The sequence below is a fragment of the Mustela nivalis genome (genome assembly GCF_964662115.1).
Source record: "Mustela nivalis genome assembly, chromosome: 3".
Classification (NCBI taxonomy): domain Eukaryota; kingdom Metazoa; phylum Chordata; class Mammalia; order Carnivora; family Mustelidae; genus Mustela; species Mustela nivalis.
Genome location: NC_139022.1, coordinates 133700717 through 133713164, shown reverse-complemented (window position 1 = coordinate 133713164; position 12448 = coordinate 133700717). Strand labels below are relative to the sequence as shown.

Genomic DNA, 12448 nt, shown 5'->3' with positions numbered 1-12448 from the left:
AAAGACATTTTGTATTTGCCTTTCAAGTCTTCATCACTATTTGTAACTATTACATAGTTTTATCTGTGAGATTATTTAATAACTAATTATTTAAACTAATAAATAATAAACTAAAAATAAATAATAAACTAATAACTATTTTAACTAACAACTTCTAGAGCCCCCTGCTTAAAACATATTTATTAAATAAATTGAATGTTGGCTTTATCAAACCTATCATGTTCCTCTCCTGGTCCTCTGGGTTGTTCCAGCCAGGTTATCTGGAGGATTATAAAACAGCAAAGCTGGAAACAGCCTTATAGATCACCTAATCCCTACCCCCATTTTGTCTAACAAATGGGGAAGTAAGACCAGAGGCAAATGCCAAAGGTCATAGTATAAGCTCATAGAAAATCAGGACTAAAAACCAGGTATTTGGTTTTTCAGTTCCATAATATGTTAAGAAATCAAATCATTAGTTCTCTTAGGTTTCTTATCACCGTTTCTTAGATTGAAATCCTTTCTCTATTTCTTAATGTAATATTGGTATAAAAATATATCTTTTTTTTTAAAGATTTTATTTATTTATTTGACAGAGAGAGATCACAAGTAGGCAGAGAGGCAGGCAGAGAGAGAGAAGAGGAGGAAGCAGACTCCCTGCTGAGCAGAGAGCCCGATGCGGGACTCGATCCCAGGACCCTGAGATCATGACCTGAGCCGAAGGCAGCGGCTTAACCCACTGAGCCACCCAGGTGCCCTAAAAATATATCTTTATCAAGTAAAATATGGTGGTGGTTAAGGGCTGTCGTTCAGTTTATATCTACCCAAGCAACATGAATTAGAACACTTAAAATGTTTTGACTTCATACAGTGATGATTAGATATTTTAACTCTGCAGTCTGAAGCTGGTGAATATTTGGGCCCCATGATTTAAGCCCAAAGATGAGTTTTGATCTGTGTTCATTAATACAAAACATTAATCATAATTATGCCAATCTTAATGAAAGTACCTCAAGAAAGAACTTACTGGAGCAAACTCCATTAAGCTAGCTTAATTTCTTAATCAATGTTCTAAACAGAACACTTAAGCCATTTCTGACCTTTTTGAAAATTTTCCTTAAAATTATCATCTGAGAGATCATTTCTCCTCCATGTACACCAAAGATTTGATTCATCATCAGTTATTCTAGCTCCAAGTTACTGTCCGTAACTTCTAGCATAGTATTTCTTTCTCTGTGCCTAATGCGTCTCTCAAGTCCAATTTTCTTGTAGCACTTTTTTCGGATGTGACTCTTCCTTCCAGGATTTGGTTCATGGCTGTATTTAACATGTACAGGCTTAGGCACTTTAGCATTTATTATTATTTTTTATAAAATTGAATTTTCCCCAGTCAATTTTTGAAGTTTTAAAGAGTTACGAACCAGGATTTTGTTTTTTCAGTTAGTTTCGTCTGTAATAAATTTTGCCATTGACCATTTTCTGTGAGGTTTATTTTCTGGTGGGAGTAGTTCTTCCCAATTAAATGCAGGTTGAATTGGGCAAAATTCTATTAGCTTTTATTTGTTTCCTCCTTAAACACTGAGAACATTTTTAGGATTTTTTTTTTTAATATATATTTCAGGGTTGCTCTTTTTTCCTGGTAGGAAGTGGAGGTGGCTCAAGACAGTCATCTGTTTAGATTAGATTGTTACCTGATGAAATTTTCGAGTGGAGGGAAGAACAGTTTAGCCCTGATACTTCTCATCCTGTCTCTTATTTTACAGCTGAGGAAGTTAAAGTTTAATTCTTTTTTTTTTTTTTAAAGATTTTATTTATTTATTTGACAGAGAAATCACAAGTAGGCAGAGAGGCAGGCAGAGAGAGAGAGAGAGAGGAGGAAGCAGGCTCCCTGCTGAGCAAAGAGCCCGATGCGGGACTCGATCCCAGGACCCTGAGATCATAACCCAGAGCCGAAGGCAGTGGCTTAACCACTGAGCCACCCAGGCGCCCGGAAGTTAAAGTTTAGAGAAGAATTCTGATTTGCATGAGATCACAGAGATAGGACTGGATTTCAGGTCTCTTCACATCCAGGACACTTTGAGGGGGAAGTCACCAAAGTTGAGTATACTTTACTGAGAGAAGCTGACTTTTTGTTACTATGGCAATGGAGTGCATTTGAGATTTTTTTGACAGACTTACCCCCTATCTGTACTACAAGGGGAAAAATAAAAGCCATTGAGCTGATCTTTATGGTGATTCAAAACACTTTAGATAGATCCTGTCACATGCTTTATAAGTTCCTAATTGATTGTGTGGAATTAAGTTATTGGGCAGAGAACCAGCTAATGGAAACACATTGACGAAATCATTTTTGAGGGACATTAATGGAACTTAAAATAAAGCTGAAATGGCTTTATGGATTTTTCACTCAAACTGTTTATGAACATTTATTGCCAGTAAATTATATTGTGTCAAAAGAAGGAATCAGTAGGTATGGCTTTAATAGAAACCTTTTGAAATAATAAAATTGAGAATAATTTATCTTAGAATGGATAGGGGATAGGATGGGAGAATTCACCCTGATGAATGTTTGTCCACTCTACAGCTTTGGGGAAAGTGAAAAATGGTGTGAAAATCAGAAGCCTGATAGAACTTGGACAGAAATGGTCTTTGTGAAAGTATTTATAGCCCCTCTCATTGCACATGTGAATTGTTTGTAGAAGAGAGGGGATGGGAGATTTGGCAAGCGTTATTTGAGGGTATAAACAATGACATTTGTTTGTATCTCATAAAAAGATGAGCCAGTAGAGAGTGATATGATCTTGCTGAAAAAGATGGTCTGAGTAGTGGTCACAGGCATTGGTTCTATAACAAAGAGAGTCAAATTCAGACTCTCCCTCTTCACTGCTCAACGATCGGGAAATTTCCTGACTTCCCTGAGTCTTAGATTCCACATCCATAACAACAGAGACTCATTGTCCCCACCTCATAGGGTTATTCTGATGATCACATTAAAACAGTTTCAATAGTCTCTAGTTCATAGTAAGTGATTTTAAAATGTTATTTTTTAAGAGTCATAAAAGACCTGGGTAAGAGGAGGGAAGAATAGGATTCATAAATATTTTAGTGTGCTAGAAGTATTTTATTGACTATCATCTGCTGATTGCTATATGCCAGAGATCTCATTCACTCTCTGAAGACCCCGAGGAGATAGTTACTATTAATATCCCTTATTCTCAGAGAAGGAATCTGAGCATCTTAGAGATTGGGTTTCATGCCCAAGGACACTTGGATTATGAGAAATTGTGGTACATTCCCTTGAGAAGTCATATCTCTGAGCCTGTTTTCCAGTATGGGCCCCCCATGTGGGCCCCGTCACCAAAAAAAAAAAAAAAAAAAAAAAAATCACAAATTCAGAGGGCATCGGGTGGATGGTGGGAAGTAAGTAAGGGAGCCTAACTATCTTGCCCTTCACTTTCATCACATGTCCAGAGCAATGTCGATTACCTACGTCCTCTAACTGTGAGAGCCCAGATCCTTGGGATTTGGGTCTGGCTTGCCATTTTGTGGATACCACACTGTCCAGACATTCAGAAAACAAGGCACGAGGGCACGATGGCTACAAGTGGGTCCTAGAGTCAGATGCTTGCATGTGAATCTCAGCTCCAGCACTCACTGGCCATGTAACCAAAAGCCCCATGTTTTTTTAGCCCCACTTGTGTTGTAGGAGAGGTAGTTTTCCTAGTCCGGCAAAGATACTACAAGCCTTGATCTCATTTTGCTTTAAAGAGATGCTTGTATTTAGCCCAAATGATATTCTTTTATTAAATAGTTCTTTTATTTTAAGAGGTACTGTTAACATAGGTTGGATTTTGGATATTCATTAAACATGTCATGTGATACACTATGAGTTTTATAACAGTAAATTAGTACTCCCATAGAATTGGTAGAACCAACTAGAAATAAGTCTAGTCGAAATCTTCAGAACATAAAATTGAATCTGTCTTTATTTTGTATATGGCCTTGCCCCTGTTCACATAGAGCTTAAGATCTTATTGAAGAGATGGAATGAATGTCTGTACGGTAATAAAAATCCCAGGTAGTATGTGCTCAGTGCCACATAGGTGTTGTAGCTGTGTTACAGATATTTTTTGAGAACCTGTGCTGAGCTAGGAAATGGAGATAGGACAGAGAACAAGACACACTCCTCTAAGACACCAGGCAAATAGGATTTTCTATCTGAGAAAGCTGAGGACCCAAGTTCAGGTGTTCAAAGGAGAACATGATCCCTGGGAAAACACAGTGAGCACCTGTAATGTGTTGCATTTATGTAACCTTTTTTACCCTTGGAATTGTTCTAAAAGGGTGGCCGAGCTAGCTGCAACAGAGTAGTTCCTTCTTGAGCTAGTCTGGCCAGATGTTAAGTAGCAAGTGTGGCCAGATGTTATGTAGCAAGTGAGGTGTTATCAGTGTATCGGACAAATAGAGGAACAGGCTTAGCACCAAATGTGGGTGGAATAAAGAAAATGGTACAGGCCTTTGAGGTCCATTTTACGTAAGAAAATGTCATTCCTCATTTTTGGATAATTGGACTGAATAAATGCAATATATATCATTATATGTTTACATATTTGCATAGTCGAAAGTTGGGAAATAGGTATTCTTTGGCTTCAGAAGCCTTATAAAATGATAGGAGGGTGCATGAGGTATCAGTGAAACATAAAGCTTCACAACATTTTAATACCAGTTCAAATACTGAAGGGTGTCTATGAGCAGTACTACTTGCCATTTGGGTAAGTCACACAGTTAAGACTGATTTCAAAAGAGGCAATGCTATTTCTCTTGCACTTTTCATAGAATTCTTAGTAGAGAAGGGGGAGATATGAGCTGGGACTAAAAAGTGTATACAATGTATATAAACAGAAATAACTGCCCTAGCCTTAATCAGGTGTGTGTTTCTTTTAATCATTAAAACAAATAAACAAAAAGAAAAATGGAAACAAAACAAAAGCCCTCAAACCCCAAAAACAGGTTCCAAAGGCTAAGAATAAGCATTTCTAAGAAATTGAAAGGGCAGGGATCTCAGAAGAAGCCCCCGTTGACTGCAGTAGTGACAGATGGGAGCTGTTTAGTAACAGATTTGAGATGGTTCTGAGAGGTAGTGGCTGAGGCCGTGCCCTTGGGTCACAGACACTTTAGAGCCACCTCCCAATGTGTTACTCATGGTCCTGTCACTTCTGCCAGCCTTTTTGACTCATGAGGCATCCTCCACAGAACCTTTGGTCCCAGTGCTCCTCAAAGGGTCACAAAAATGTTGGAGACGTGGAATGTATGTTCTGCAAAACCAGATTTAGTATATGGGTAACAAAAGTTACATTATAGTCTATAATCCACCCCAATCTTACTCAGTTTTTATATTAGGTAGGGTTCTTCAGAAAACCAGAACCAATATGGATGTACATGTAGGAAGAGATCCGTTATAAGAACTTGGCTCATGTCATTATAAAAGCTAAGAAACGTCACGACCTGCTGTGTGTAAGACAGAGACTCAGGGAGGCTGGTGGCATAATTCAGAGTGAGTCCCAAGGCTCACTAAGAACCAGTGGAGTCAGTGGTGTAGATTCTATTTGGGGTCTCCGGGCTTGAGAACACGGGGTGGTGAAGGCAGGGGAAGATTGACATCCCAGCTCAATCAGTTAAGCAGGAAGGCCCTAATTCTCCTTCCTCCCCTTTTTGTGCTGTTGAGGCCCTCAGTGGGATTGGCCAAGGGCTGGGGAAGGCCAAGGGCTCTGCTGCACCCATTTTATCACATGCCCCTCTCATCTGGAAACACCCTCACAGACACACCCAGAAATCATGGCTAGCCTGATATCTGGGCGGGTTGACACATAAAATTAGCCACCACATTTATAAAGAACACAATAAAATATAAATCGCAAGAGTATAATAATAAATATATGCATAATAAAACAACATTCTTATGAAATTTACATCAAAGCTGTATATAATGGAGACTAGGGATACATTTTGATCTATTTGACATGATGTGGTTTGGGGTCTTAAAAAGTGAAAGTGTCTACAGGCAGGAAAAGATCTTAAATGTTCACATACGAAATGCCTCTCTGCCTACTGCAACTGTCTGTAGGGTTGTTGCAGGGGAGAACTGAGCTACTACATATGAAGCATGTGATGGTATCACTCAAAATGTTAGCTTCGATTAATAGTTATCATTCACCAGGATATTCTTTGTTTTTTTTTTTTAATTTTATTTATTTATTTGACAGAGATCGCAAGTAGGCAGAGAGGCAGGCAGAGAGAGAGAGAGAGAAGCAGGCTCCCTGCTGAGCAGAGAGCCCGATGCGGGACTCGATCCCAGGACCCTGAGATCATGACCTGAGCCGAAGGCAGCGGCTTAACCCACTGAGCCACCCAGGTGCCCCCACCAGGATATTCTTTTAAATGACCATACATAATGTCAAGTCAAGGCATTATTTTCTGATTTTATTTGCAGTAGTCTGTTACTCATATCAAAGAGATTAAATACTTTTTTAAAAAAGATGAAATACTTTTATAATTGCTACACAAGTTCATTCAGCTAGACTCATCAGTGTGCTAGGATAAATCTGGATTTGGAATAACCGTGGTTAATGGAGGATTTCTAGACCTAACAATGCAAGAGGATTCTAGAAATTCTCACATGAATACAAGATGTTGTTCTGCCCCTTTCTGTGGCATCAAAGAACTACACCAAAAAAGGTATAAAAATAAACACCTTTCCTTCAAAGAGCAGGATACCGCCTGGCTAAGTTTAATTGAAAAACTAATATCCACTGCAATTGTCTGTGATAAACTGAGGCTTAAATGATTTGAAAGCAGTCTGGGAGCAGACAAATCAGATAATCACCATCTTTATGGCTGAGAAGTTTCAGCTGGTGATGACAAGCTCTAAAGATAAAAGCTTATTGCAAAGTCAAGAGCTAAATGTCTAGAATGGGTCGGGGATCAATGTGAAATAATTCTCAAAGTGTAAAAAGCAGTGAACGTCCAACGGTCTCTCATAGTGTTCTGTTTTGTTTAACTTTTCAATATAATAGCACAGAATTTTATCTCTTTTTCCTTGTTTCCTGACACTTGTTTCCTAGGCATCATTAGATGGAGACCGGGCAGTGATAGGGTGTTTTCCACCATCTCCCCGCTGCCGAGATGCTAGATGTGGGCTGTGATTTGTGCCCTGCACTGCAGTCAGGGGGCTTCAGGGGCTGCTTCTCAAAACATTTCCAGTTGGGGGACTGTTAATAGTCAATGAGAGGCTAGAGTTAGGTGGTAGTAAAGATGCCATTATTTAGGCATCTTTTTTTTTTTTTTTTTTTTTTTTTTAAAGTCAACATGGTATTTGCCTCCTGGCCTCACTCTGATCTCAGCAAGAACACTTTCCCAAAAGAAGTTCCTTATTTTTTCAAAGCCCGTTTGCAGGAGTTGATTCAGGGCTGCCCTATCAGGGGAGCGAAAGCCAAGGGCAAAATGTGTGCTTTGAGTCGTGTAAAGGATCCACTCTCCGCTTAGCTCCATTCCCTGTGCTGATTGTGCCCCCAGGTGACATGTCCAAAGTCTCCAACCTCTGTTTGCTTTTTTCTTTTGTTTACAGGAGCCGAGGGCACAGTGTTCCCTAAATCTATAGAGACACCTAATGTCAGGGCAGACCCCTTCAAGGAACTAAGGTAAACTTCTGACTATGGTTTGCATTGATTAGTGGCTATTTCCTTTGTCTAGGTAACTGGCTGATGGCCCATTTTGAGCATTTGGAATTTAACAGCGTCATAACATGAATATACTGATTTGGGAGAGATTAGAAAGGATGTAAAGATAAGCTACCTCCAAGAGAAAATTCTCTTGGAACACTTAAGATTGAGGGTTTGGAGGAGGAGGTTGCCAGCCTTGTAATCATGAGATTGGGGATTGATTCATTCACGGTATTTGTTTCCTGCTGTGTTTTGTGGTACCCAGAACCTAACCAGTTACACAACTAGTCAGTAATTGGTGCTGTTCAGCCCAAAGAAAAGTCGTACCTAAAAAAAAAAAAACTGAACTCTAAACACTGTATGGAATTTTGTTTATGTGTAATAAGCTCTCTGCCACTTGAGCCATTATGGTACTAGAACTACTTTCTGTGAATATTTCATGTACTGGTGTTAATATTCAAATATCCACAATTGTGCTGCCTTTAGCAAAAAAGGCACTGAGATGCTATGCACTTAGCACCAACAACTAAAGAAAACAAAAAAGAACAATAGATACATATAGACAAACAGAGTTAAAGATATGACCCCAAAACCATTCCAGCCACTAAAGGACCATCCCTGGCTCAAAAAAGAAACACATTAAAAAAAAATAGTACATTGATCCAAATATAGCTATTTTTTTTGCTTTATACTTATGATTCGGGCAGGCTGGAAGCCAGAGGGAGGGGGCACCTGCAAGACCAGCTAAGAGGGTCCTTGGCTTTGTGCAAGATTGAAATCAAGTGAGAGCCGGGAGAGTGAAAGCAGAATTTATTGACTAGCATGATTGACAGACAGAAAGTAACTGACGGAATGGAGTGTCTTGGAGACTCAGAAAGGAAAGGCAAAGGAGTCCCATTGTCACTTGGGGTTACAGGTTTCAGAGGAGGGTTTGATCAATGGCAAGCATCCAGGTGAACAACAGGTGTCATTCCACACATCAATGAAGGTAGACAGTGTTGATGCCATCGTCGGCCAAGGTTTGTTGGAAGCTAATGTCCTGGGACATGTTTGGGATCCAGCTTTTCTTAGATGTTAGGAACCTAGGACAAAACTCAGAGAATGATGAACTTTCTGGCTTCCCCCTTGAAGGGAGAACATTTCGTCTTTGGCTTATTCAGAAACGGGGCCTGGCAGAAAAACAGCAGAGACGGACCCATTCTGAAGCAGAGTCCCTTCAATTTCAATGCCTCCCTTATAGTCATGAAGAATTCAGCGAATGCTGGGTTTCTTCATTTCTTGTAGTTCTTTTAAATAAAACCCATCATAAATCATCATAAATAACATTGCATATTTAATGGTAGACATCAAATATTAGCAAATGTGTTTGGATTATATGAGCCGTGTCTACTCTTCTGCGACACAGCCCTGTGATCTGTGGTTTTCTAAAACAGCAACAGCCATGTTGGAGTTTGTGTTTCCCTAAACGGAAGCACCTTCTCCGTAAATGGAGAATCTTATCACCTCGTGATGAAGCCCCTAGCATTCTTGCAAAGCCTGTGAGGCTTTACAAATATAGGGAAATACACTGGTCCAGAGGAAGAGGATAATTGGTGGAGAAAGAGAACATTCTCTTATCAAAATCTCATATACAGTAGGCTGTATTTTTCACAGTATACGCCACCTTGCAAGGCTTTACTTTTCCCTAGAATCATTGCTTCCATCTCTGTGCTGCTGCCTGCCAGAAGTTACCTTGACTCTCCGCTAGCCAGCTCCTGTGGTTCATATTAAGTACTAAAGGTGGAATCTTTTCAGCAAATCTACCCAAGGAGTAGATTTCTGAGTCCTGTATTTTAGGACTCAGAGAGCGATCTCGTTCTCTGAGAATTCAGTGAATCCTCGTGTGTGATGTGAGAGCCCTTTTGAAACAAGCTAATATGTGGGCTGGTTCCCTTCCTTTTCACAGACCTCCTTAGAAGCAGAGTTCTTTTTAACACAACTAGTTAGTAATTAGTGCTGATCAGTCGAAAGAAAAATGCTGTCTAAAAGAAACTGACCTAGGGGTGCCTGGGTAGCTCAGTCGGTTAAGCATCAGATGCTTGATTTGGACTCAGGTCCCCATCACGGAGTTGTGAGTTCAAGCCTCATGTCTGGCTCCACGCTCAGCAGGGAGTCTGCTTTCCCTCTCCCTCTGCTCCTCCCTCTGCACTCTCTCTGTCTTTCTGTCTCTCAAATACGTAAAATATTTTTAAAATAAATTTTAAAAATAATAATAAATAAAAAATAAAAGAAACTGACCTCTAAATATAATACAGGGCCCACCCCCGCCCACGCCCTGGGAATAAGCTCTGCATTACCACGGAGAGCTTACCATTGCCTACCATGGAAGACAAGGAAAATTTAAGGGTCAAGAATTTAAGCTAACTTTGCTTTAAATGGAAAACTAAATTTTCTTTGGATAAAAACAAACCCAACCCACATTGAACAAACAAAAATACAACTCTCCAAGCATCAGCCCATTTTAGAGATCCCTATTGTGAAAAATTGAGAACAGATGATATGCTCATATAGCGTAATAGCTGTACTTACGGTCATCTGTAGACCCTATGGAAAACCCTGGAAACTTGCCTTAGAAACAAGTGAATCTCCAAAATTACAAGTGAATCTCCTAAGTGCAATAAATAAGGACTTCTGGTAGTTGCTGCATTTCCAATGTTTATTCTAAAGTTGTAGGCATATTCTATAGAGACTAGAAATAAAATGTTCTTACAGGAAACATAAAAACACTTTAATATGGAATTCTACAACTGGGGGCAATTCTTTGCCCCTACTCAAATTGTGTTGAGGGTTGATAGCCTGAAGTGAGTCAGGATCTAGAATGTGATAATTAGCCCCTTCATCCTTAGATTTATTTTATTTTATTTTAATGGCGCTCTTGTGGAAGAATGTGTGACCAACTAAAAAGTAATCCAATGTAGTACATACATTAGCCCAGACCAGTGTGTCTGTGGATGTTTCACATTTGTCAGCAAATGGTGCCCCATTTTACTCTGTGCTATTGAATGGTACTGACCTTGGATACTGATAAATAGGTAATGAACATTTTCTGGCCTCTGGCTTTACAGTTGGATCAGTTGTCGTGATCCAGCTCGTTTGTGCTGGTGTGCCTTCTAGTCGTAGGAAAGTAGAACAATCTGAGGGAGATCCCTGGGTTTATGCCAGCAGGTAGCACTGTGTAGGTGAAGCAGAAGTGGTTCCCTCATCAGGAGCAGCACAACAGAGGTGAAGGAGGACAGAGCTGGGGCAGATACCTACAGCAAGCAGACTCCATAGCCTTGAGCTAATCCAGGAACGCTGATGTCTGTACAAAGTCACGTCCGTTTTGCCTCCAAACTTTATTTAGGCTCCCATTATTTTACCTTTTATTTTAAAATAATTTTAGATTAAAAGAATTGCAATAATCATAGAGATTATTCTTCTATACCCTTTACCTAGTATTTCTGATGGTAACATTTTACATACCCCTGGTGTATATATCAAAACTAAAAAATTAACGTTGTAGCCCCATAATATTTTATGTAAAATTGCTTAAAAGGATGCAATCACCTGAAAGCCTTACAGATCCAGAAAATATGTAGAAAAAGAGTTTACTAGAAAAGTTACTTGTTGAGGCATGAATGAATGGATCTTGAAAACTCCCACTGCAGTTAAGTTGGAATGTTTTTAATGAGAGGTGTTTTGTTTTGTTTTGTGTTTTAAATCATGTTCTCTACCCAGATTTTCTTGGTCTTACTTGTCAATGGGAGGCAAATTGAGTTAAAAGACTATAGGTTATTTATACATAAACCATCTTCTGCAGTGAACAAGCAAAAATTAAATCCATGTGTGTCCTTCCCTTACCCAAAATATCAAACATGGGAAAATTCCATCTGCTTTAGAGATCTTCTCTGTTGGGATAACTTGTTTCTTCCAACGTCTCTTTTGGCTTTTGAAGGTCTTTTTGTTTGTTCTCTGATTTACTTTTGTTGTTGTTGTTTCGTTGTTTGCTTGTTAATGTAAATTTGTTAGAAGCAAATTTCAGGCCTCCCGCACATCTTCTTAGAAGATCTCAACCCTCAGCTCAAAGAGTGGTAGCTTCCTCTCTGCTAGAGTTTCAGGGTTCGGTTCACTGCTTTCCTTTTCGGAGTTACTACAGTTACTGTATTTACTGTGTTTGCTTGAGATGTTTGTAAATAATCCAGGGTTGAGTTGAAAATCACAAAAGAGGGTTGCTTCTCTCCAGACAAATAATGAGCCTTAGCGAGGTCTGAACCCAACATCCAGCTCTGGCAGTTTGTTGAGTTTGCCCCTGCAGGACAATTCTAAAATAATGGCATGTTGCTCCAGATTCAAGACTCTACTGAAAATATCTACCAGGCAGTATGCCTATCTCTTGAAATCAGAAAAACTAACTTGGAATGGAAACTGGATTTTAATTCATGATCTGAAATTTGCAGTCTGAATATATTAGGTGTTCGCTTGTTCATTATTTCTTTTTCCTGGTGTCTGTATATTATAAAGACAAGTGGAAAAATCCCTTATCTCAGGCTGTGCGTGATCTGAGATGGGAAATAGGTCATTTAGTTTTGCATATGTATTTTCTGTAAGAACAGAAGCTACCTTTGAATGCCTACCTTGCTCTAAGGATTCTTTTCAACTGTGAAGCTTCCCTGTAAGAGTCGGATCCTACAAGAATAGGAAATAGACTGTGAAATCTTATTTCCCAGACATAT

The 12448-nt window shown here is 39.3% G+C and overlaps 1 protein-coding gene across 3 annotated transcripts in view; it reads left to right on the top strand.

Annotated features, from left to right (window-relative positions):
- SGCD (sarcoglycan delta) overlaps nt 1-12448 on the top strand; it is a 573229-nt gene that overhangs the window by 464153 nt on the left and 96628 nt on the right. For all 3 annotated transcript variants that reach the window (XM_082725032.1, XM_082725030.1, XM_082725031.1), the window contains exon 6: nt 7604-7676. In XM_082725032.1, coding sequence (XP_082581158.1) covers nt 7604-7676 — 73 coding nt within the window. The remainder of the gene's footprint in view (nt 1-7603; nt 7677-12448) is intronic.